Source organism: Panulirus ornatus, chromosome 6, assembly GCF_036320965.1.
Source record: "Panulirus ornatus isolate Po-2019 chromosome 6, ASM3632096v1, whole genome shotgun sequence".
Classification (NCBI taxonomy): Eukaryota; Metazoa; Arthropoda; class Malacostraca; order Decapoda; family Palinuridae; genus Panulirus; species Panulirus ornatus.
In genome coordinates this window covers 1,049,298-1,077,086 of record NC_092229.1, presented here as the reverse complement: position 1 = coordinate 1,077,086, position 27,789 = coordinate 1,049,298, and the positions used below count along the sequence as shown (strand labels likewise).

Here is a 27,789-nt window from a genome sequence, read left to right as displayed (position 1 = left end):
ACATCATATAATTGAATTGTATGACCTAATCTAACCAAACCTCTCAAGAAGTATGGGAAACTGTTGTCACCCATTACAATGAGAATCACAGCATTCCTGACATTTTCTAGCGGGTTGGTGTCCACCGGAATACTGTCTCTCTGTGGATCAGGTGATACTGCGAGACTGGGGTTCCTACTGATTGGCAGCAGAGCGGCCAGCCTCATAGCACTACCCTGGAGAAAGACCAGATTCATTGGTTTTATTTGTAATCATGCTTTAATGTAGGGTAAATATGTGTAACCATTGGTGTAAAACAAGAAAAAATTTTACTGATATCTGGTGGTAGGGACTGCTCTTACTTGTGGTATTTCACTTAACTAGGCCATAGCAGCTGCTACTGATGATGACCCATTCACAAATATTGCCAACATATGTGATGACCTGAGCCAGCAATGCAGCACTCAGTCCGAAACCAGCATTACTCCACTGTGCATCATGGATGTATAGTGGCATGCAAGCAAATGTCGAGTGAATGCCAAATGGAGGTCAGAGTGGAATATGCACTTAAGACAGCTTCTGGAACAGAGTAGTGTTTTGTGACAAAAAAAACACATTTTGTACTGACTGTCCTACATGTAGACAATATGTTTGGTGGATAGTCAACAACGGGTGTAGCTCTTTTTTGCAGTACATCAGCGTGTGTCCATGTATGTCTGTTTGCTCCTTTGATTATATTATATTACAGAATTATTTTCTGACAGAAAGAGGGGCAAGTATGAAGTCTGTTGGGGATGAGAGAGCTTGGGAAGTGAGTCAGTTGTTGTTCGCTGATGATACAGCGCTGGTGGCTGATTCATGTGAGAAACTGCAGAAGCTGGTGACTGAGTTTGGTAAAGTGTGTGGAAGAAGAAAGTTAAGAGTAAATGTGAATAAGAGCAAGGTTATTAGGTACAGTAGGGTTGAGGGTCAAGTCAATTGGGAGGTGAGTTTGAATGGAGAAAAACTGGAGGAAGTGAAGTGTTTTAGATATCTGGGAGTGGATCTGGCAGCGGATGGAACCATGGAAGCGGAAGTGGATCATAGGGTGGGGGAGGGGGCGAAAATTCTGGGGGCCTTGAAGAATGTGTGGAAGTCGAGAACATTATCTCGGAAAGCAAAAATGGGTATGTTTGAAGGAATAGTGGTTCCAACAATGTTGTATGGTTGCGAGGCGTGGGCTATGGATAGAGTTGTGCGCAGGAGGATGGATGTGCTGGAAATGAGATGTTTGAGGACAATGTGTGGTGTGAGGTGGTTTGATCGAGTAAGTAACGTAAGGGTAAGAGAGATGTGTGGAAATAAAAAGAGCGTGGTTGAGAGAGCAGAAGAGGGTGTTTTGAAGTGGTTTGGGCACATGGAGAGGATGAGTGAGGAAAGATTGACCAAGAGGATATATGTGTCGGAGGTGGAGGGAACAAGGAGAAGAGGGAGACCAAATTGGAGGTGGAAAGATGGAGTGAAAAAGATTTTGTGTGATCGGGGCCTGAACATGCAGGAGGGTGAAAGGAGGGCAAGGAATAGAGTGAATTGGAGCGATGTGGTATACCGGGGTTGACGTGCTGTCAGTGGATTGAATCAAGGCATGTGAAGCGTCTGGGGTAAGCTATGGAAAGCTGTGTAGGTATGTATATTTGCGTGTGTGGACGTATGTATATACATGTGTATGGGGGGGGGTTGGGCCATTTCTTTCGTCTGTTTCCTTGCGCTACCTCGCAAACGCGGGAGACAGCGACAAAGTATAATAAAAAATAAAATAAAATATTAAACTCTTAGAATGCTATCAGATTGGAGGTAAGGTATGTGGTGGAAGGCAAGAGGAGCATTATGAAATGGAAGAAGAAAAGGCAAGGGAAAGTATTTATGAATTTAGGAGAAAGTGAAAGACCTGTCTTTTGAAATGTGCCAGTCATAGTCATTGGGAAAGACTTGAGAAGGTAGAGAATTCCAAAGCTTCTGTGGGCAGGGAAAGAAGCAGGTCTCAAAATGGCCCACCCTTGAGTTGTCAATGGCCGCTTAGTATTCATGTGACACAGCAGGTTGCCGAGTATTGTGTGGTCTAGCTAGTGGTAGGGGCACACAAGCAGCCAGCTCTTGGGCACAAAACCCAAAGTAATACCTATAGAAGAGGGAAAACGAACCAACATTGCAGCAGCAAGGGGTCAAGTTTGGAAGTTAGCCTGGAACAGTTTACAAGTTGGATCGCTTTCAACTCAACTGTGTCGCGTAGAAATACAGAGCTAGAACCAGCCCCCATGTGTGAGAGCAGTTCTCCATACAAGGACAAATCAATCCCTTATATAAACAAGCAAATGTTCTGAAGAGAAGTTTCAACATCTAAATAGGACACCCAGCTTCTTAGAGGCAGACTTAGCTATTCCTGTAATGTTGGGTTTCCAAGGAAGAGTGGAGGTTAGAGTAATACCAAGTATGTTCATTGAGTCAGAGAGGTAGAATTACAGAACTGTCATAGGAGAGATAACAGTCGTAAGGAGTTTTGGTGGAGAAATGGGTAGAAATTGGGTCTTGGAGGCATTAAACTTAATAAGATATTATGTACCCCAGTGAGATATCATGTCCAGGTCTGAGGAAGCTGTGTCAAGACAAAATGCAGATCGAGTGAGAGTAGAGGGAGCAGAATTGTAGGATGTGGATGAATGGAGTGTTGGATTATTTGTGGAGCAGAGGAAATTGTTGAAAAAAAAGAAGAAAAAGTGTAGGGACAGGACAGAACCTTGAGGGACACTGCTGTTTATGGAGGAAAGGGGGGAGGCTAATTAATCACCAACCACAGAGATAGATCGGCTGGAGAGGAATCTAGATATGAAGGAACAAAGTGAGGGAGGGAAGCCAAAAGACGGGAGCTTAGAGATGAGACCCCAATGCCACATCTTGTCAAAAGCCTTATATATATCAAGGGCAACTACACGACTTCCCAAAATCTTTCAGGGATGGTGACTAGATATTAGTAAGATAGGAAAGATTATCACAAGTACACTAGGATGGATGCCATCAGATCAATCCTTGTTTGTGTCAAGAGAAAGAAGCATTTTTCAGACAGTCTGAAAAGAGATTATGGGAAGAGGCATAGTATTAGTAAGAGGAGCATCAGGGGGTGAAGGGATGTTGGAGTCATCCTAGATGGAGTTAAAGGAGAAACAAGAAACAAAGATATTTGTTTTGTCAGACAACTATAGCACCATCAGAACAGAAAAGTAAGGGAAAGTTAGAGCAACAGAAGATGCCCTTAGCTAGAAACCAGAAAGACTTATTAGTGGATGATGAGGAGAGGTTATCGCACTTCCTTTGAATAAAGAAATGCTTCACCTCACAGATAATGTGCTTGTAAGGATTATGGGCAGTGATAAAAGCTGAATGGGAGCCAGAGGAAGGAGAGTTTTCCAAAGCCTGATATGCCTGATTACATTCCTGAATGGCCTCAGAATAGGAACAGTTGAACCATGGATTTGATGAAGTCATCTTGGAGGAAGAGGGGATAAATGCTTCTATGCCAGCAAGAATAGCCTGTGCTATGCGTTTGGTGGAGATAGAAGCATCACCACATAAAAGACAGTAATTTACCCAAGTCAGAAAAGAAGATACATAAGTTATTCCAGTCAGCTTTGTTGAGGTGTCAGTATTTACACTTGGAAGGGGCTGCTACAGGGAGAAGTGTCATGAGAATGGATAGATTTATGAGAGTGTGATCAGATGAACCAGTTAGGGGGGAGATTGTGTATTTACAGCAGGATGGACTTTAGGCGAAAATCAAATTCAAAATATTAGTAAAGTGGTCACATCAGTCAGTAATATGGGTAGATGGGAGATAATTTGCTCTTAATCATTGGGAATGGAGAATATGAGGGCTTCAGTCCCTCCACCAACCATATTGGAGGAATTCAACCCTTCCCAATTGTGAATGTTGAAATCCCCGAGGTAGAGGATCTCTGTTTGCAGGTGAGAGGATGTCACATTCTCATGGCAGGAGTTTAGATAGTTGAAGAAGGAAATGTAATTTTTTAGAATTAGGAGAGCAATAAGTGAGACAAGAAAATGTGGCCATAGGGAGACAGACCTTGAGCCACAAAACATCAAAGTTTGGGGACTCAAGGTCCTTGAGGCTTGCAATAGGTATTGATGTTGGAATAAGCACAAACACCACCTTTGAACTGGAATCGTGAGTGGAGGTTATAGTTAGATATGAAAAAGGGACTAGTGAAAACATCATTAGACAACTGCATCTCAGAGAGAAGTAAGATATTAGGAGAGGTGTCTCAGAGAGAAGTAAGATATAAGGAGAGGTAGTTGACAGATGGTGTTCCTTGGTTTCTTTACTGGACATCATTAAGCTGCTTTGCTTTTTGACATCTTTTATTAAACCAAGCATTCTGCTTTCCTGCCATTCCCTTTGTATTTGAGGCCAGAGGTACCTATTTTCCTTCTTCATTATGAGTGTGTAAAAGAGATTTCTGTGTTCTAACAAGAAGCTTTAAGGACCACATACTGCTTTTTTATCTATCCTGGTGTATGATGTTTGGAGGGCATGGTTATTTTCTGTTATCATTACATTTGAAGTTAGCCAGTGTAGCAGGCTTAGTCAGACTATGGTTTGGGCTATAATTGTAATGACCTGATGGTTGTTTCATATTTCTAAATGGCTGTTGTTTTATCATGACAGATACCTTTGGAGGGAATGGAGTATGTTTGTTTGGTAGTTGAGCACTATTTTTAGTCCTGTTTACTAAACTGAAGAAGATTAACAAGAATTTGTTTGGGTTATGTCAGAAAGAATTTTTTTACCTTTGTGTTTTCTGCATGTCATAGGTGAGTAAGATAGGCTGCAGCAGGGGGCTGGAAACCTCTTCTTATGTTTCAGTCTCCAAAAGATGGAACAGAAGGTGTCAAGTTGGGAGTGCTCATGCGCCTCATATGCTTGGGCTGGGATGTCTGAATGTGTGTGTCTGTAACCAAGATGAGAAGAAGAGAGAGATAGGTAGTATGTGTGAGGAAAGGAACTTGGGTGTTCTATCTCTGAGCAAAACAAAGCTCAAGGGTGAAGGGGGAGATTGGTTTAGAAATGTCATAGTGTTATAATCAGGGGTTGGTGTGAGGGCAAAAGCTAAGAGAGGTATATGCTACTGCTGAAGCTTGAGTTAAGGGAATGTATGAAAGAATGTAAAGACGTAAGATCCAGACTGATATGGGTAAAGTTGAAAATGGAATGCAAGAGATGAGTGATTGTTAGTGCTTGTGCACCTTGTTATGAGACCAAACTTGAAGGGCAAGTGCTTTGGGTGCAGCTGAGTGATTGTGTAAGCAGTTTTGATGCAAGAGAGTGAGCATTAGTGATGTGTGATTTAAATATAGGAATGAGTAATGTGGCAGTTGTGGGTGTAATTGAGGGACATGGGGTATGCAGTAAGGCGAATAGGAATGATGAACAGGGAATACCTGGTTTAAAAAGAGGGACACACTTAAGTATATGTGGGTGAGAATGAAAGATGGTAAGAGGGCATTATTGGATTCTATGCTAATTGATATGTTTGCAAAAGAGAGGCTCTTGGATATGAATACATTGAGAAAGGGAACTGATGGGATGTCTGATGATTACATGGTGGAGGCAAGGGTGAAGATATGTAAAGGTTTTCAGGAAAGAGGAAATGAGTTAGGTGAGAAGAGGGTGGAGAAAGTAAGTAGGTTTGGAAAGAGACATGTGTGAAGAAATGACAAAAGGTGAGAGTAAACAAAACATGGAAAGCAGGTGAGGAATGGAGAATATTTAGGGAAGCAATCCTGGCATGTGAGAGAATTGTGTTGCATCCTGAAGATGGGAATAGGGCAAGTGACAAAGAGGAGCAAGTGGTGGGATGATGAAGTAAAGTTGCTAAGGAAAGAGAAAAGAGAGGTTTCTGTGAGGTACTTATGGAAAAGGATTGCAAATGATTGGGAAGTGTACAAGAGATAGTAGGAGGAGGTCAGGGGGAAGGTTGATAAAGAGGGCAAATGAGTGCTTGGATGAGTGAGTATCAGTAAACTTCAGGAAGATGATTTGGAAGGAGGTTATTAATGTAAGAAAATAAGAAAACAAACGGGAACATTGTTGAAGGGGACTGATGGAGAAGTGTTAACAAGTACTGATGAGGTAAGGAGTGAATATTTTGAAGGATTGTTGGCTGTTTTTGGTGACAGGTTGGCAGATGTAGGATGCTTGGGTTAGGGAGGTTTGTGAAGTGAAAGTATCATGGAAATTGGTTTGGTAAAAAGAGAAGAGGTGGTGCATGCATTGCATAAGATGAGATGTGGCAAGGCAACTAGAACAAATGGCATTGTAACCAAATTTCTGAAGAAAGGGTGTGATTGTGTTATTGATTAGTTATTAAGGATTTTTCACTGTATATATGGGTCATGGTGAAGTGCTTGAAGATAGGCAAAAAGCATTTATAATGCCATTGCATAGACCAAGGAGAACAAAGGTTGATATTCAAACTATAGAGGTATAAGTTTGTTGGGTGTACTAAGTTGTTCAAGAGAATGGTGTTTAAGAGGATGATGGCACACACAGAGTTTCAGATTGGAGATTAGCAATGTGGCTTTCTTAGTGTTAGAGGATATGTAGATCAGGTGTGTGCTTTAAAGAATGTTTGTGAGAAATACTTCTAGAAACAGAAGTATTTGTCTGTTGCATTTATGGATTTGGAGAAAGCTCATGATAGGGTTGATATAGGTGAATTATGGAAGGTCTTATGAGTATATGGTGCAGGAGCAAAGTTACTTGCATCAGTAAGAAATGTTTATCAAGACTGTAGTGTGTGTAGGTTCTTAGTGTTAGAGGATATGTAGATCAGGTGTGTGCTTTAAAGAATGTTTGTGAGAAATACTTCTTTTTCTTCTTTCTTTTAAACTATTTGCCATTTCCCGCGTTGGCGAGGTAGCGTTAAGAACAGAGGACTGGGCCTTTTTTGGAATATCCTCACCTGGCCCCCTCTGTTCCTTCTTTTGGAAAATTAAAAAAAAAAAGGAGAGGGGAGGATTTCCAGCCCCCCGCTCCCTCCCCTTTTAGTCGCCTTCTACGACACGCAGGGAATACGTGGGAAGTATTCTTAATCCCCTATCCCCAGGGATAAGAAATACTTCTAGAAACAGAAGTATTTGTCTGTTGCATTTATGGATTTGGAGAAAGCTCATGATAGGGTTGATATAGGTGAATTATGGAAGGTCTTATGAGTATATGGTGCAGGAGCAAAGTTACTTGCATCAGTAAGAAATGTTTATCAAGACTGTAGTGTGTGTAGGTTCAGAGAAGAGTGAGTAGTTCCAGTTGATGGTAGGTCTGCAGCAGGGGTGCATGATGTCACCATGGTTGTTTAATTTGTTTATGGATAAAGCAGTAAGAGAGGTAAATGCAAGGCTCTTGGAGAGAGGTGTGAATTTGCAGTCTGTAGGGGATGATGGGTCATGGGAAGTGAGTTAGTTGTTGTTTGTTGATGACACACCATTGGTGGCAAATTCGACTGAGAAACTGTAGAAATTGGTGTCTGAGTTTGGGAGAGAGTGTGAAAAGAGGAAGTTGAGAGTAACTGCAAATAAAAGCAGGAAATTTGGAAGAGAAGTGTTAAAAATTCCTGGGAAGGGAAATGGCAGTAAACAGAACCATAGAATTCATGTAAAGGTGAGTCACAGGGTGGTTTAGGGGGCTGAAGGTTCTTAGAACATTGAGGAATGTGTGGGAAGAGAGGTCATTATCTGGGAGGGCAGAAATGGGTTTGCTTGAAGGTATAGTAGTTCCATCAGTGTTTGCATTGATTTGAGGCATGAACTATATATGAGAATGAGCAGAGGAGGATGGATTTATTGAAAATGTTTGAGGACAGTATATGGTGTGAGGTGGTTTAACTGAGTAAGTAATAAGAGGGTGTGAGTGAGGTGTGATATAAGAAAATTGACAGAGAAGGTATATATGTCTGTGAAGTGGAGGGGACAAGGATAAGGGATAGACAGAATTGGAGATGGAAGGATATAATGAGAAATATTTTCAGTGGTCAGGAACCCAACATGCAGGGGGTAAAAGGCATGCATGAGATTGAGTAACTTAGGGCAGGTAAAGCAGCCATGGCAAACCATAGAAAGGTCTATGTTCCTCAGTTGTGGGTAGGGGGCTGTGGTTTTGGTGTATTGCACAAGATAGGTAGAGGACAGCTGTGAGTCTATGAGGACCCTTTCTTATTATTTTCTCTCCTTTTTTTCAGAAACGGAATATAATGATATTGAAAGTTGGGCTGTGCATCCAGTAAGAAAATCTAAGAAGCAAGCAGAAATCAGTTTGGTATGTGAAGAGAAGAAAGACGTTGAAGATTCGAGAATTGTTACTGGAGATGCATTAGGCAATGCAGATGGGACAGATGTGCTTTTCCATTCTGATGAAGAAATTGAAGCATCTGAAGCTCTAGGGAAAACTGTAGGTTGAAAGATACTTCAGTTGAGACAGGGAATACATCCATACTTAGGTGCAGCAAATAATAGAAAAGATCTTTCCAATAGAATATTTCTTCTGAGCCCTTTTGGATGAAGGCAGTCTGAGCATATTTATCCATAGGACATTTGATGGGCATCCTGTTTTCATAATCTAACGTTTGTGTCATTTTAAGGTGTTTCTTCAATATACATCTTTCATTGTCATTGGTTTAGAAATTATTAGAATATATGATATTTTCAGGATGTTACTTTGCTTGGTACAGCAGTTTTTATCTTCAGATGTCCACAGATAATTTTTTATGTGAGTGAAAGCTTACTTAAAAGGGTCTTTTTAAATAGATTTAGGTTTGGTAACTTAAGATTCATTTATAATTTAAACAAAGAGCATTGAAAATCATCGTATCTTAGCCATAGGTTTGCGTCAATGATGGTAGCCCTTAGCATTCAGCAAATCATTTTGAGGTCAGCATTTTTGCACCATATTTTTTTGCTTAAAGGTTAGTAGATTTCTGGATTGTTCCATTGTGTATGAATACATTATTATAGTTAGATAAGACTAGTAGGTTGCTTAGAAGTGTGACATTTAGAGTTGAACTTTTTAGAAATTTAAGTCAAGGTCACATATTCATCTGTTCTTTCATGACTTTAACAGTAGAACTACTAATTTCACATTAGTAAAACATGAACTGAGCATTTTATGTGGCTCATCAACAGATGCATATCTCTGTATTAGTGACACTGTTTGTAAATGAAATAATACTTACCCCGTATTACTCGTACATATAAGTATGAATAACAAAACCTCTGTGGAAGGTATTAAGAGTATATGGTGTGGGAGGAAAGTTGTTAGAAGCAGTGAAAAGTTTTTATCGAGGATGTAAGGCATGTGTACGTGTAGGAAGAGAGGAAAGTGATTGGTTCTCAGTGAATGTAGGTTTGCGGCAGGGGTGTGTGATGTCTCCATGGTTGTTTAATTTGTTTATGGATGGGGTTGTTAGGGAGGTAAATGCAAGAGTTTTGGAAAGAGGGGCAAGTATGAAGTCTGTTGGGGATGAGAGAGCTTAGGAAGTGAGTCAGCTGTTGTTCGCTGATGATACAGCGCTGGTGGCTGATTCATGTGTGAAACTGCAGAAGCTGGTGACTGAGTTTGGTAAAGTGTGTGGAAGAAGAAAGTTAAGAGTAAATGTGAATAAGAGCAAAGTTATTAGGTACAGGAGGGTTGAGGGTCAAGTCAATTGGGAGGTGAGTTTGAATGGAGAAAAACTGGAGGAAGTGAAGTGTTTTAGATATCTGGTAGTGGATCTGGCAGCGGATGGAACCATGGAAGCGGAAGTGGATCATAGGGTGGGGGAGGGGGCGAAAATTCTGGGGGCCTTGAAGAATGTGTGGAAGTCGAGAACATTATCTCGGAAAGCAAAATTGGGTATGTTTGAAGGAATAGTGGTTCCAACAATGTTGTATGGTTGCGAGGCGTGGGCTATGGATAGAGTTGTGCGCAGGAGGATGGATGTGCTGGAAATGAGATGTTTGAGGACAATGTGTGGTGTGAGGTGGTTTGATCGAGTGAGTAACGTAAGGGTAAGAGAGATGTGTGGAAATAAAAAGAGCGTGGTTGAGAGAGCAGAAGAGGGTGTTTTGAAGTGGTTTGGGCACATGGAGAAAATGAGTGAGGAAAGATTGACCAAGAGGATATATGTGTCGGAGGTGGAGGGAACGAGGAGAAGAGGGAGACCAAATTGGAGGTGGAAAGATGGAGTGAAAAAGATTTTGTGTGATCGGGGCCTGAACATGCAGGAGGGTGAAAGGAGGGCAAGGAATAGAGTGAATTGGAGCGATGTGGTATACCGGGGTTGACGTGCTGTCAGTGGATTGAATCAAGGCATGTGAAGCGTCTGGGGTAAACCATGGAAAGCTGTGTAGGTATGTATATTTGCGTGTGTGGACGTATGTATATACATGTGTATGGGAGGGGTTGGGCCATTTCTTTCGGCTGTTTCCGTGCGCTACCTCGCAAACGCGGGAGACAGCGACAAAGTATAATAAAAATATAATATAATAACAAAACCTATCAACTAAACTTTACACGATTGTTCCATTGTGTATGAATACATTATTGTAGTTAAATAAGACTAGTATGTTGCTTAGAAGTGTGACATTTAGTTGAACTTTTTAGAAATTTAAGTCAAAGTCACATATTCATCTGTTCTTTCATGACTTTAAGAGTAGAACTACTAATTTCTCATTAGTAAAACATGAAGTGAGCATTTTATGTGCCTCATCAACAGATGTATATCACAGTATTAGTGACACTGTTTGTAAATGAAATAATACTTAGCCCGTATTATTAATACATATAGGTATTATTGCATGACAGCTGGAGAATGAGTGTGAGCGAATGGGGCCTTTGTTGTCTTTTCCTGGCGCTGCCTCACGCACATGAGGGGGGAGGGGGATGTTATTCCGTGTGTGGCGGGGTGGCGATGGGGGTGAGTAGGGGCAGACAGTGTGAAGTGTGTGCATGTGTGTATATGTGTGTGTCTGTGTGTGTATATATGTGTGTACGTTGGGATGTGTGGGTGTGTATGTATGCGTGTGTGGACGTTAGTGGACATACACAGACATATACATATACACACATGTACATAATTCATACTTGCTGTCTTTATTCATTCCTGTCACCACCCCACCACACATGAAATGACAACCCCCTCCCCCCGCATGCGCGCGAGGTAGCGCTAGGAAAAACGGCAAAGTCCATATTCGTTCACACTCAGTCTCTACCTGTCATGTATAATGCACCGAAACCACAGCTCCCTTTCCACATCCAGGCCCCACAGAACTTTCTATGGTTTACTCTAGACGCTTCACATGCCCTGGTTCAATCCATTGACAGTTGCCCTGGTTCAATCCATTGACAGTACATCGACCCCGGTATACCACATCGTTCTAATTCACTCTATTCCTTGCATGCCTTTCACCCTCCTACATATTCAGGCCCCAATCGCTCAAAATCTTTTTCACTCCATCCTTCCACCTCCAGTTTGGTCTCCCACTTCTCATTCCCTCCACCTCTGACACATATATCCTCTTTGTCAATCTTTCCTCTCTCATTCTCCCTATATGACCAAAGTATTTCAAAACACCCTCTTCTGCTTTCTCATCCACACTCTTTTAAGTACCACACATCTCTCTTACCCTATTATTACTTACTCGATCAAACCACCTCACTCCACATATTGTTCTCAAACATCTCATTTCCAACACACCCACGCCTCCCAACCATATAGCATTGTTGGAATCACTATTCCTTCAAACATACCCATTTTTGCTTTCCAAGATAATGTTCTCGCCCTCCACACATTTTTCAACACTCACAGATGCGCAAAAATCGTCCAGATGCCTATCTCTTCACTTTCACGATTAATCCTACTTCTTCATCCCACCACTTACTACCCTTTCTAATCTTCCCACCTCCCATGCTTCTCATGCCATAAGCATCTTTTGCACAAGCCATCACTGCTTCCCTAAATACATCCCGTTCCTCCCCCACTCCCGATACGTCCTTTACTCTCACCTTTTTCCATTCTGCACTCTAGTCTTGTTTAGTACTTCCTCACACAAGTCTCCTTCCCAAGCTCACTTACTCTTACCACTCTCTTCAACCCCAACATTCTCTCTTCTTTTCTGAAAACCTCTACAAATCTTCACCTTTGCCTCCACAAGATAATGATCCGACTGCACTCCAGTTGCACCTCTCAGCACATTAACATCCAAAAGTCTTTCATGCGCTTATCAATTAACACGTAATCCAATAATGCTCTCTGGCCATCTCTCGTACTTACATATGTATACTTATGTATATCTCTCTTTTTTCTTATCCCTTGGGATAGGGGAGAAAGAATGCTTCCCACGCATTCCCCACGTGTCGTAGAAGGCGACTAAAGGGGATGGGAGCGGGGGGGGCTAGAAACCCTCCCCTCCTTGTATTTCAAGTTTCTAAAAGGGAAAACAGAAGAAGGAGTCACGTGGGGAGTGCTCATCCTCCTCAAAGGCTCAGATTGGGGTGTGTAAATGTGTGTGGATGTAACCAAGATGAGAAAAAAGGAGAGATAGTTAGTATGTTTGAGGAAAGGAATCGATGTTTTGGCTGTAAGTGAAAAGAAGCTCAAGGGTAAAGGGGAAGAGTGGTTTGTGACTGTTTTGGGAGTAAAGCCAGGGGTTGGTTAGAGGACAAGAGCAAGGGAAGGAGTAGCACTACTCCTGAAAGAGGAGTTGCGGGGGTATGTGATAGAGTGTAAGAAAGTGATCTCTAGATTGATATGGGTAAAACTAAAAGTGGATGAAGAGAGATGGGTGATTATTGGTGCCTATGCACTTGGACATGAGAAGAAAGATCATGAGAGGCAAGTGTTTTTGGAGCAGCTGAGTGAGTGTGTTAGTAGTTTTGATGCACGAGATTAGGTTATAGTGATGGGTGATTTGAATGCAAAGGTGAGTAATGTGTCAGTTGAGGGAATAATTGGTGTACATGGGGTGTTCAGTGTTGTAAATGGAAATGGTGAAGAGCTTGTAGACTTGTGTGCTGAAAAAGGACCGTTGATTGGGAATACCTGGTTTAAAAAGAGATATTGCAGTTAATAAAATGATTAATATTGAAGTAGACAAGAAATTTTTTATAATGCAGCACAATTATAAAGTTGTTAATAGACACTTTGCTAATGTCTCTTTCTTTTTTTTTTTTTTGCCGCTGTCTCCCGCGTTTGCGAGGTAGCACAAGGAAACAGACGAAAGAAATAGCCCAACCCACCCCCATACACATGTATATACATACGTCCACACACGCAAATATACTTACCTACACAGCTTTCCATGGTTTACCCCAGACGCTTCACATGCCCTGATTCAATCCACTGACAGCACGTCAACCCCGGTATACCACATCGATCCAATTCACTCTATTCCTTGCCCGCCTTTCACCCTCCTGCATGTTCAGGCCCCGATCACTCAAAATCTTTTTCACTCCATCTTTCCATCTCCAATTTGGTCTCCCACTTCTCCTCGTTCCCTCCACCTCCGACAAATATATCTTCTTCGTCAATCTTTCCTCACTCATTCTCTCCATGTGCCTAAACCATTTCAAAACTCCCTCTTCTGCTCTCTCAACTACGCTCTTTTTATTTCCACACATCTCTCTTACCCTTACATTACTTACTCGATCAAACCACCTCACACCACACATTGTCCTCAAACATCTCATTTCCAGCACATCCATCCTCCTGCGCACAACTCTATCCATAGCCCACGCCTCGCAACCATACAGCATTGTTGGAACCACTATTCCTTCAAACATACCCATTTTTGCTTTCCGAGATAATGTTCTCGACTTCCACACATTCATCAAGGCTCCCAGAATTTTCGCCCCCTCCCCCACCCTATGATCCACTTCCGCTTCCATGGTTCCATCCGCTGCCAGATCCACTCCCAGATATCTAAAACACTTTACTTCCTCCAGTTTTTCTCCATTCAAACTTACCTCCCAATTGACTTGACCCTCAACCCTACTGTACCCAATAACCTTGCTCTTATTCACATTTACTCTTAACTTTCTTCTTTCACACACTTTACCAAACTCAGTCACCAGCTTCTGCAGTTTCTCACATGAATCAGCCACCAGCGCTATATCATCAGCGAACAACAACTGACTCTCTTCCCAAGCTCTCTCATCCCCAACAGACTTCATACTTGCCCCTCTTTCCAAAACTCTTGCATTCACCTCCCTAACAACCCCATCCATAAACAAATTAAACAACCATGGAGACATCACACACCCCTGCCACAAACCTACATTCACTGAGAACCAATCACTTTCCTCTCTTCCTACACGTACACATGCCTTACATCCTCGATAAAAACTTTTCACTGCTTCTAACAACTTGCCTCCCACACCATGTATTCTTAATACCTTCCACAGAGCATCTCTATCAACTCTATCATATACCATCTCAGATCCATAAATGCTACATACAAATCCATTTGCTTTTCTAAGTATTTCTCACATACATTCTTCAAAGCAAACACCTGATCCACACATCCTCTACCACTTGTGAAACCACACTGCTCTTCCCCAATCTGATGCTCTGTACATGCCTTCACCCTCTCAATCAATACCCTCCCATATAATTTACCAGGAATACTCAACAAATTTATACCTCTGTAATTTGAGCACTCACTCTTATCCCCTTTGCCTTTGTACAATGGCACTATGCACGCATTCCGCCAATCCTCTTTCTATGATACCATATCTGTATATGATGAAGATTTAATATTTTCTTTCCAGCAGTCTGTGAGACATCAAACGGAGGTTGCAGATTTACATCAGAAATTATATCAAGTTGAGGAACAAAATCAGTTGCTAAATGACAAGTTGTGTCAGGTCAGATCGCATTCCAAGAGTGAGATTACTAAGCTCAAGCAACACGTTGAAGAACTCATGAAGCAGATCAGGGTATGGCTCGCATGCTACTGTTCTTAGCAAGATATTTTTAACCTTGCTCCATTCATGATATCTAGAGAAAATTTTTTATCTTATATATCAGGTTTATATATCAGTTGTTGTATATCCATACCCACTTGTATGGGATGAATCAAGTGCACAAAGCCTCTCATTTTGTTCAGACATTGTTTAGGTGAAATCTGGGATTCTGCTCTTTTAAAAGGTCTTGGTACTTTTTCATTCAATTGCATTTAGCTTGCTGTTGATTTGTCAAGTGAGATAAATTTGTTTCTTCACAGTTCTCCCTCAACACACATAAAGAATTCTTACACAGTCATTCTTCTGTATTACTCTTCTGAAGTACATTAAGACTTCATTTTTCCAAACCTTGGATAAATAGAATTTAACTGTAGCTACAGTGGATAAAGTTATCCAGATGCTTCCTGATGATTCTACAATGTCCATAATAAGTACTTAGAATCCAGATTTGATCCAGATGTTTAGGTAGTGACCATACAGTATTTGAAATGAGTTAAGAACTGTTTGATTGTACATTTTAGCATTTCATTTGATTGTGCATAAATGTTGAGAATGAGAGGTATCTAGGTTGTGTTAATTTCAGTTAATGTGGCAGCAGCATAATCCCTAGTCTGTTGGCAGCCATCTTAGGGGAGTTAGAATATGTGAGAGAAGGCAAAAAGTTCTAAGCTAGTCACAGAACTACATTATACACCTCCCAACAAGTTGCAGTGAAAATATTTCTCCTCAGTCTCACTTGATACTTTGTCCTCTTTGCTTGTTTTCTGCTTTTGTGCTGATCGTCTTTATCACTTACCATTTATCCAGACTGGGAAATGTGCTAATTCAGAGAAAGGCTACCACTTACCATGGTGATTCCTTAACAAAGGGAGCATGACATTAGTATTGAAAAGGTTCACATTGTGCAGACCAGAACTAATTTCAAAGTAAAACTTGACATGTAAATTTAGTGAAACTGAGCATAATGTTATAAGACGTGGTAGGACTTTTAACCTTTAATTTTCTTGTTATTTTATTTTTTATTATACTTTGTCGCTGTCTCCCGCGTTTGCGAGGTAGCGCAAGGAAACAGACGAAAGAAATGCCCCCCCCCCCATACACATGTATATACATACGTCCACACATGCAAATATACATACCTACACAGCTTTCCATGGTTTACCCCAGACGCTTCACACGCCCTGATTCAATCCACTGACAGCACGTCAACCCCGGTATACCACATCGCTCCAATTCACTCTATTCCTTGCCCTCCTTTCACCCTCCTGCATGTTCAGGCCCCGATCACACAAAATCTTTTTCACTCCATCTTTCCACCTCCAATTTGGTCTCCCTCTTCTCCTTGTTCCCTCCACCTCCGACACATATATCCTCTTGGTCAATCTTTCCTCACTCATCCTCTCCATGTGCCCAAACCACTTCAAAACACCCTCTTCTGCTCTCTCAACCACGCTCTTTTTATTTCCACACATCTCTCTTACCCTTACGTTACTCACTCGATCAAACCACCTCACACCACACATTGTCCTCAAACATCTCATTTCCAGCACATCCATCCTCCTGCGCACAACTCTATCCATAGCCCACGCCTCGCAACCATACAACATTGTTGGAACCACTATTCCTTCAAACATACCCATTTTTGCTTTCCGAGATAATGTTCTCGACTTCCACACATTCTTCAAGGCCCCCAGAATTTTCGCCCCCTCCCCCACCCTATGATCCACTTCCGCTTCCATGGTTCCATCCGCTGCCAGATCCACTCCCAGATATCTAAAACACTTCACTTCCTCCAGTTTTTCTCCATTCAAACTCACCTCCCAATTGACTTGACCCTCAACCCTACTGTACCTAATAACCTTGCTCTTATTCACATTTACTCTTAACTTTCTTCTTCCACACACTTTACCAAACTCAGTCACCAGCTTCTGCAGTTTCTCACATGAATCAGCCACCAGCGCTGTATCATCAGCGAACAACAACTGACTCACTTCCCAAGCTCTCTCATCCCCAACAGACTTCATACTTGCCCCTCTTTCCAAAACTCTTGCATTTACCTCCCTAACAACCCCATCCATAAACAAATTAAACAACCATGGAGACATCACACACCCCTGCCGCAAACCTACATTCACTGAGAACCAATCACTTTCCTCTCTTCCTACACGTACACATGCCTTACATCCTCGATAAAAACTTTTCACTGCTTCTAACAACTTTCCTCCCACACCATATATTCTTAATACCTTCCACAGAGCATCTCTATCAACTCTATCATTTTCTTGTGTGTTGTGTATATAGAGTAGATAATTGTAACTAATCAAATTGTGTATTGTGTGTATAAAGTAGATAAGTGCTAATATAATAATCAGAATTCTTAACCATTTCATCTGACAACTGATCCCACATGTGAGAATAGGGCAGAGGCCATGTCCTTTTAGTATTAATGGCATAAGCATGAAACCTTGTTTGTCAGGTATTGGTTGGTCATGTGTAGACCTTTGTTTTTCTTTAATTTTTTTTTGGTACACTGCTTAGTACTGTACCTGCACAGTTCCCCCAGATGAGGTTTTGAACAATGGAGGAAAACTCAAGACAACTTCCATTTTAATTCTACCTCAGCTGAATGTTTTTGGGTTGTATTAAGGCTTGCCATTGTCATCAGCACTGTCATTCTTCATCCTCTGTTGTCTGTAAACTATTGCTGTCTATGCTTCAACCTAGTTTACTTTGACTTTTGAAATTTTTGGAGTATGATTCTTATACTGAAATTCAAGCCATGTTAGAGGTAGGGGACTCTGACCCTTACCATTTCTGAAAAAAGGGGCCAAAAGGGACTCATCTCTTTTTCATATCTTATCTGTAGGTGGTTAGTTTGTGTGCTGTAACTAAAGTTGCCACTCACTGATTGTTGGAAATTTTATGTTATGATTTTGTGAGGTTCTGACCTCTCTATTTCTGAAAAAAGGGACCAAAGAGGACTAGTTTTCAGATTAGAGTAAAATTAAGGTTGTTATATTTCATATGATGATTACTGGAAAGTAGCTGTGAGTTTTGTCATTTCAAGGATTCCAGTCATAGCTTAGATGGCATAAGGCAATCAAAATGGGCTAGATTTCTTACATGCAAAGTTATGATATATATGTTTTATCACAAATCTGTATCATGCTGCTGTAGGTAGAACTCTTTTTATATTCCTTAGAATTATAAAGATTTTGTCTCTTCCATGGTACCATTGTGGAGCAGATGTTTGCTTTAAAGAATGTGAGTGAGAAGTAATCTGAAAAGCATTTGTTTGTGGCATTTATTGGTCTTGAGAAGGCATATGATAGGGTTGATAGAGATGCTATTTGGAAGGTCTTAAGAATATACTGTGTGGAAGGAAAGCTGCTAGAAGGAAGTATGGCTTGTGTATGAATAGGAGGAGAGGAAAGTGAAAGGTTCCAAGTCAAGGCTGGTATGTGATAGAGGTGTGTAATATCCCCGTGGTTGTTCACTTTGTTTATGGATGGTATGGTGAAGGAGGTAAATGCGATAGTCCTGGAGAATGATTCCAAGTGAAGCTTGGTCTGCTGCAGGGGTGTGTAACACTACCATAGTTTTTTAGTTTGTTTATGAATGGGGTGGTGAGGAGGTAAATGCGAGAGTCCTGGAAAGACGGGCAATTATGCAGTGTTTGGGGGATGAGAGGGCTTGGGAAGTGAGTCAGTTGTTGTTTGCTGATGATAGGATACTGGTGGCAGATTCAAATGAGAAATTGCTGAAGTTGTTGCCTGTGTTTAGAAAAGTGTGTGAAAGGAGAAAGTTGAGAGTGAATGTGAATAAAAGCAAGGTTATTAAGTTCAGCATTGTTGAGGGACAGATTAGTTGGGATGTAAGTTTGAATGGAGAAAAATTGGAGGAAATTAAGTGTTTTAGATATCTTGGAGTGAACATGGCAGTGAATAGAACCATGGAAGTGAAAGTGAGTCATGAAGTGGGAGAGGAGCTGAAGGTTCTGGGAATGCTGAAGAATGTTATCTGGGAGGGCAAAAATGGTTATATTTGAAGGAATGGTAGTCCCAATAATATTATATGGAGATGAGGCATGGGCTACAGATAAAGCTGTACGGAGGAGGGTGGATGTGTTGGAAATTAAATTTTTGAGGACAAATATTTGGTGTGAGGTAGTTTGACCGAGTTAGTAATGAAACGGTGAGAGAAATGTGTAATGTTGAAAAGAGAGTGGAAGAGAGTGTGCTGAATTGGTTTGGACATATGTAGGGAATGAGTGAAGAAAGGTTGACAAAGAGGATATATGTGTCAGAAGTGGAGGGAACAAGGAGAATCGGGAGATGATATTTGAGATGGAAGAATGGATTGAAAAAAATTTTGAGCAGTCGGGATCTGAACATGCAGGAGGGTGAAAGGCGTGCATAGAAAAGAGTGATTTGGAATGATGTGGTATACTAGGGTTGATGTGCTATCATTGGACTGAACCAGGGTATGTGAAGTATTTAGGGTAAACCGTGGGAAGACCTGTGGTAGTTGAATGTATAACTGGGAGGCATGGGGTATTCGATATTGTGAATGGAAATGGTGAACAGCTTGTGGAGTTGTGTCATAATAAAGGACTGGTGATTGGGAATACCTGGTTTAAAAAGGGACATACACAAGTATACTTATGTGAGTTGTAAAGATGGTGATCAGACATTATTGTATTGCATATTATTTGGTAATTGTGTAAAAGATTCAATTTTGGATGTAGATGTACTGAGAGAAGGTTTTGTGATGTCTGATAACTACCTTCTGGAGATAAGGTAAAGATTTGTAGAGGCTTTAGGGAAAAGGAAACAATATCAGTGAGAACAGAGTGATGATAGTAAGTTAGTTTGGAAAAGAGAAGTGGATGCAGAAATACCAGGAGAGATTGAATATAGAATGGCAAAATGTGAGAGTAAATTAAGCAGGGAGAGTGGATGAGGAATGGGAGGTATTCAGGGAAGTAGTGCTGGCATTTGTGTGAGATGCATTTGGCATACAAAAGCTATGAGGTGGACAGCTTCATAATGGTGGTGAGTGTTGAGACAAAGTAAAGTTGCTTGTGAAAGAGAAAAGGGAAGCATTTGGGTGGTACTTACAGGAAAGGAGTGTGAATGATTAGGAGATGTATAAGAGAAAACAGCCAGAAGTTAAGGGGAAAGTGCATGGGTTTAAAAAAAAAAAAGGGCAAATGAATGGTGGGGTGAGCAAGTATCAGTAAACTTTAGGGACAGGAAGATGATTTGGAAGGAGGTTAATAATGTGCAAAATAGTGAAGAGAGCAGAAGGGGAAGTGGTAACAGGTAGTGATAAAGTGATGAGGAGATGGAGTGAGTATATTGAAGGACTGTTGAGTGTGTTTGATGACTGCATAGCAGATGCAGGGTGTTTGAGTCAGGATTGTATGCAAAGTAAGAGAGTCATGGAGAGTATTTCGTGAAGAGAGAATAGGTGATAAAGGCTTAAATTAGGATAAAATTTAGCATAGTCTCTGGAGTGGATGGTATTGCTTTAGAATTTAGTAAGAAAGGGGTGAATATGGTGTTAATTGGTTTGTTAGGATTTTCAATGTGTGTATGGATCATGGTAAGGTGGTTGAGGATTGGTGGAATGCATATATAGTGATATTTGTATGAAGGCAAGGGGGATAAAGATGTGTGTTCAAGCTAGAGTAATGTAAGTTTGTTGAATGTATTATGAGAGGGTAGAGATTGAAAGAGTGAGGGCATGTACAGAACATCAGACTGGTAGAGCTACCAACCATTGTTTTTTCCATATTTTTTGTCTTTATGAAAATATTTTTCTTAGTGAAATACAAATTTTTGAAATTCTGATCATAAGTTCATGTATTGTACATGTATTGTGTATGTAATGTATGGGAAGTTCACAGGGGTGCACTATTCCATGTATAGTGTACATTATCATCGTACATGCAAGTACTAATAGAATGTACAAAATAATAGTCAGACATTGGTCAATTTCCGGCCATTTCACAGAAATGACAGCACAAGTTGTTGCATGGTCAGTCTTACCATGTGATTATATCTTTAGCTTGAGTAACCAGACGAGTCCTACTCCTAGGCCAGGCCTTCCTGAGGCTTCAAAAAGTCGCACAAAATTATCACGAATAGAATTGGATAAGAAATTATTAGTTCTCTTCCTTCTATTGCTGATCTTCAAAGAAGTAAAATTTAATTCACTAAGAATTTCTAGCAATGACAAACGAAGAGTAATGAAAATTTTGCCAGAGGAATCTAATCTTCAGTACATAAGTCACATCACATCAGTTTATTTGGGCCTCGACCCTTAATTAACTGGGATGAAATGAACTATCATGGGTACTTGTAATATACCAGCTTCAGGCAGTGTAGACAATAGAAAGAAACCTTCATCAGAAGCTACATTGATTAGAAGTTCGGGAAAAGACTGAGATGTCTTCCAGTGCAGACTGTGTAGCAAGTATTTCTGTGGATGAAGCTGTGAAAGTCCTTACTTGACTTAATAATTACAGTAAGCTGTATTGTATGTTCCTCCTTAAAACCATGCCTTTATTCAACAAGCTCAGTCTTGAGCTGCAAGAAGAAGCCCCAAAGATCCATGTTTTACATGAGATGTTACAAGTCTTCCTACAAGAGATACTGCTCTGGTTTGGGAAGCCCTCAGTGATTGCAACTTCTCCATCACCTGAACAGTGCAGTATTAGGGAAAAGTGCAATCAATGACCAGATGAGGATCTCATCTTGGGGAATGATGTTATGAACTTTCTCACAACAAAAAGGAAGAATTCACATCATTTAGGAAATACTTTTTTGTGTATGAGTATGTGCTCAAGAAGTTCTCCCTGAAGAATGAGCTGATTCAGAATGCAAGTGATGCTGACCCAAGAAAGAGAATGGATGCAAAGTTAGCATCAGTGTTCTACTTCATGAAGAAATTTCACTTCATGGAAGAGCAGATAGATGAACTTGAACTTGAATTTGCTCACTACCGGGTAGACCAGCTTGAAGGTGTATATCTTGGCTAAAGGGCTGATGAGTTGTGGGTGGCCATTTCACAAGTCTTATAAGGAAAAGTATGTACATCTTCCCAGAATCATATTTGCTATTCTGTAAGTTGCTTACAGCAATGATGAAGATGAGAGAATTTTAAGTCTGGTAAGGAAATACGCCACAGAATTTTGTTCAAGTTTTAGCGCACATAAACATTATCAGATTTCCTCACGCAGAATGTGTATATCTGTGCTAAAAAACAGTTATCATCAAATGAAGTTCAGTGAAAGGCCTCTGGAGAAGTGCAAACAAGCAACCACTGCTTACAACAAAAGCTTTCTAGCCAGGATTGAATATATGTGGACAAACAAGCATTAGAACCTCTGTTGATTTAGTTCAAGGACCGAAAATGAAACACTACTGACTAGATATTTTGTTAGTTTTAAAATGAACAATTGTGGACCAACTACATGTAGATAAATGAATGGAGATAATATCTTGAGCACTGGACATCACAGTTTCTTTTATTGAAAGTGCAGCCTGTATTGTGCGTGGTTGTAAGTTTTGTTTTTCAAAATTACTTTTTTTTTTTATTCAAAATTCCTTATTTTGCCATGTGTTCCCTTTTTCTTTTGTTTGTTTGTTTGTGTGACAAGGTTGGCAGCTCTGGACTGGGGATGAACAATGTTATGTGAGCAGTGGTAGAGGATGTGTGGATCAGGTGTTTGCTTTGAAGAATATGTGTGAGAAATATTTTATATTTATTTTGCTTTGTCGCTGTCTCCCACGTTAGCGAGGTAGTGCAAGGAAACATTCGAAAGAATGGCCCAGCCCACCCACATACACATGTATATCCATACACGTCCACACACGCAAATATACATACCTATACATCTCAATGTACACATATATATACACACACAGACATATACATATATACACATGTACATAATTCATAGTGTTAAGAACATGAGGATAGAGGACAAAGAGGATATATGCATCAGAAGTGGAGGGAACAATCACCCCGCCAATTAATACCAATTTCTCAACTGCCCATATCCCATATCTCTTGCACATGCTATCACTGCTTCACTAAATATCTCCCATTCCCCTTGCTTCATTTGCTTACAACTTTAGCTATTCTATACCCAATCTCACTAATATGGGAAATGACAAATATATATGAAATAAAATATATGTGGTTTGATTGACTAAGTAATGAAAGGGTAAAAGATATGTGTGGTAATAAAAAGAGTGGTTGAGAGAGCAGAAGTGGCTTTGTTGAAATAATTTGGACTCGTGAGGATGAGTAAGGAGGATTAACAAAGAGGATGTACGTGTCAAAGATGGAGGGAACGAGGAGAAGTGGGAGACCAAATTGGAGGGGGAAAGATGGAGTGAAAAAGATTTTGAGTTATTGGGGCCTGAACATGCAGGAGGGTGAAAGGCGTGCAAGGAATAGAGTGAATTGGAACGATGTGGTATACTGGGGTCGACATGGTGTCAATGGATTGAACCAGGGCATGTGAAGCGTTTGGGGTAAACCATGGAAAGTTCTGTGGGGCCTGGATGTGGAAAGGGAGCTGTGGTTTCGGTGCATTATTACATGACAGCTAGAGACTGAGTGTGAACGAATAGGGCCTTTGTTGTCTTTTCCTAGCACTGCCTCACACACATGAGGGGGAAGGATGTTGTTATTCCATGTGTGGCGGGGTGGCGATGGGAATGAATAAAGGCAGACAGTATGAATTATGTACATGGGTATATATGTATATGTCTGTGTGTGTATATATATGTATACGTTGAGATGTATAGGTGTGTATATGTGGTGTGTGTGGATGTGTATGTATATGCATGTGTGTGTGGGTGGGTTGGGCCATTCTTTCGTCTGTTTCCTTGCACTACCTCGCTGGCGCGGGAGGCGGCGACGGGGCAAAGTGAATAAATAGATAAATATATATAGGGGAGAAAGACTACTTCCCACGTATTCCCTGCATGTCGTAGAAGGCGACTAAAAGGGAAGGGAGCGGGGGGCTGGAAATCCTCCCCTCTCATTTTTTTTTTAAATTTTCCAAAAGAAGGAACAGAGAAGGGGGCCATATGAGGATATTCCCTCAAAGGCCCAGTCCTCTGTTCTTAACGCTACCTCGCTATTGCGGGAAATGGCGAATAGTATGAAAAAAAAAAAAACATAATTCATACTGTCTGCCTTTATTAATTCCCATCGCCACCTTGCCACACATGGAATAACAACCCCCTCCCCCCTCATGTGTGCGAGGTAGCGCTAGGAAAAGGCAACAAAGGCCCCATTCGTTCACACTCAGTCTCTAACTGTCATGTAATAATGCACCGAAACTACAACTCCCTTGCCACATCCAGGCCCCACAGGACTTTCCATGGTTTACCCCAGACACTTCACATACCCAGATTCCATCCATTGACAGCACGTTGACCCCAGTATACCACATCGTTCCAATTCACTCTATTCCTTGCACGCCTTTCACCCTCCTGCATGTTCAGGCCCCGATCACTCAAAATCTTTTTCACTCCATCTTTCCACCTCCAATTTGGTCTCCCACTTCTCCTCATTCCCTCCACCACTAACACATATATCCTCTTTGTCAATCTTTCCTCATTCATTCTCTCCATGTGACCAGACCATTTCAAAACACCCTCTTCTGCTCTCTCATCCACACTCTTTATTTCCACTCATCTCTCGTACCCTTACATGTGTGAGAAATACTTAAAGAAATGGACAGACTTGTGTGAGCTTTTATGGATCTGGGTTAAGCATATGATGTGGTAGATAGAGATGCCTTATGGAATGTCTTAAGAATATACATTGTGGGAGGAAAGCTGTTAGAAGCTTTAGAAGTTTTTATCAAGGATGTAAGGCATGTGTACAAGATGGAAGAGAGGAGAGTGAATGGTTCCAAATGATGGTTGGTCTGTGGTAGGGGTATGTGATGTCACCATGGGTGTTTAATTTGTTTGTGGATAGGGTGTTGAGGCAGGTATATGCAGTATATGCAAGTCTTGGAGAAAGAGGTACGGATGCTGTCTGTTGGGTATGAGAGGACCTGGGAAGTTAGCCAATTGTTGTTTGCAGATGATATAGCAGATTTTAATGGAAAACTGCGGGAGTTGGTAACTGAATTTTGAAGAATGCTTGAAAGGGGGAAGTTGAGAGTGATGTGAATAAAACTAAGGTTTTTAGTTTAGCAGCATTGAGGGACAGATTAGTTATGATGTGAGTTTGAATAGAGAAAAATTTGGAGGAAGTGAAATGTTTTAGATACTGGGGAGTGGATGAGGCTGCAAATGACACCATGGGAGTGGAAGAGAGTCGTAGAGTGGGTGAGGGGCAAAGGCTGCGTGAGCCCTTAAGAATGTGTGGAAAGAGAGATCGTTATCAGGACAAAAATGGGTATGTTTAAAGTTATAGAAAGCCCAACATCATTATATGGATGCATGGCATGGGCTGTAGATAAGGTTTTGCAGAGGAGGATGTATGTATTGGAAATGACATGTTTGAGAACAATGTGTATGGAGAGGTGGTTTGACTATGCAAGTTATAAATGGGTGAGAGAGAGGTTGATAATAGAAAGAGTCTGGTTGAGAGACCTGAAAAAAGTGTGCAGAAATGGTTTGGACATGACATAATGAGTGAGGAAAGGTTGAGAATGAGGGTATATTTGTCAGAAGTGGAGGGAGCAGTAAAGACAGGGAGACTATTTGGAGATGGAAGGATAGAGTGAAAAAGATTTTGAGTGATTGGGACCTTAGTATGCAGGAGGATGAAAAGCATACACCGGATAGAGTGAATTGGAACAGTGCATCATACTGAGGGTGATGTTCTGTCAGTTCTGAACCAGGGCATGTGAAGCATATGGGATAAACCATGGAAGGTCTGTAGGGCCTAGTTGTGGATAGGGAGATGTTGTTTAGGTGCATTACACATAACATTGTTAGAATGGATATGAGCAGATTCAACTTTCCTTCATCTGTTCTTGGTGCTACCTCACTAATGCAGGAAATGGCAATCAAGTATGCTAAAAAGAATATATTTATTCCATGCATGTTCACCATTTCCCATGTTAACAAGATAATGCTAGAAACATGGAAAAGGTTTCATTCACTTATATGCATTCTTTATTTATTATGTGTAATGCACCGAAACCACAGCCTCCAAACGACATCCAGGCCTGACAGACTTTTCTTTGGTTCCCCCAAGTGCTTCATATTCCCTGTTTTAGTTCAATGACAGTATGTCCCCCATTGTATACCACAGCAATCCACTTCACTCTATTCTGTGTACACCTTTCATCTTCCTGCATGTCCTGGCCCTGATCACAAAAAAATCATTTTCATTCCATCCTTCCATCTCCAGTTTGGTCTTCCGATCTATCTTTCCCTTCCACTTTGACACATACATCCTCATTGACAACCTCTCCTCACTCATTATCACCCAATGTCCAAACCTTGTCAGCAAACTTTCTTCAGCTCTCTTAACCACACTCATCTAATTACCACCCTGACATTATGTCTTACTTACACTTCCATGGTTCTTTTATGGCTATGTTTACTCCTTGGTGTCTGAAAGAGCTCACTTCCACCAAATTTTTCCATTCATAATCACATGCCAACTATTCTGTCTCATTGCTGAGCTAAACCTTTCTCATGTTCACAGTTGAACTTCACTTCCTCCTTTCACACCAACTTCAGTCTTTCACTCAAATTTGCACCAGTATTGTATCAACATCAAACAAAAACTGACTCATTTCTCAGGCCCCTCCTCACCAACTACAGACTGCTTACTCCTCTCTCCAAAACCACTACATTTACCATCCACACCACCTTATCCAAAAACACATTAAACAGCCACGATGACATCATACTACCTGGGCACAGATCCACCTTCACGTGGAACCACTCACCCTTCTCTTTACCTACTCTCATGCATGCCTTACACTCTCGAGAAAGACTTCTCACTGCTTCTGATAGAAGTGTTGAGAAGCTGATAGAGGAAAGCAAACAAAGAGTAGATGAAGGTTTTGGAAGAAAGTTGAATGAAAAGTTTAGGGAAAATTAGAAATTTTATCGGAAGGAGGTGTAAAAGGGAAGAGGTGGATGTAAGAGTGAAGAAATAAAGATGTGAGAAGAAGGGAGGGGGAGTTGCTGAATCAACAGGAGGATGTGAAAGGAAGACAGATAGAGTATTTTGAAGAACTGATGAATGTGGGAAAAGGTGAGGCAGCAGTTGTTACGTGGATACGGAGGTTGAAAGGAAAAAGATGCAAACATGCAGGGGCGTATAGCAAGGAGGGGGATAAAATAGCAGTAATGAGGTTTAAGGTAGGAAAGGCACCTGGAGTGGATGGGATTATGGCTGAACTATTGATTTTATTGTTGAGAAGGAAGTGTGGTACAGTGGATGCCTTTGATGTGTGATTTAGCATGGAAGTAGAAGGTTATGCCCGAGGATTAGGTGGAAGCTATTAATGTTCCTTTTTTCAGAGGAAAAGGTGCTAAAGATGTATGTAGCAATGACAGGGGAATAAGTCTGTTACATCTGTTAATTATAACAGGAAAAGTGTATGTAAGAGTGTTGATTGATAGAGTGATGGGAGTGACTGAATTCAGAGTAAGGGAGGAGCTAGGGGATTTTAGGAATGGTTGGGGATGTATGGGTCATATTTTTGCATTGCGAATGACTGTGAAAAAGTATCTAGCAAAGGGTAAGAAACTGTATGCAGC

The 27,789-nt window shown here is 40.9% G+C and overlaps 1 protein-coding gene across 1 annotated transcript in view; it reads left to right on the top strand.

Annotated features, from left to right (window-relative positions):
* LOC139749260 (uncharacterized) overlaps window positions 1–27,789 on the top strand; it is a 481,728-nt gene that overhangs the window by 299,425 nt on the left and 154,514 nt on the right. The window contains exons 30-31 of the mRNA XM_071662996.1: window positions 8,265–8,473; window positions 14,828–14,995. Of these exons, the coding sequence (XP_071519097.1) occupies window positions 8,265–8,473; window positions 14,828–14,995 (377 nt within the window). The remainder of the gene's footprint in view (window positions 1–8,264; window positions 8,474–14,827; window positions 14,996–27,789) is intronic.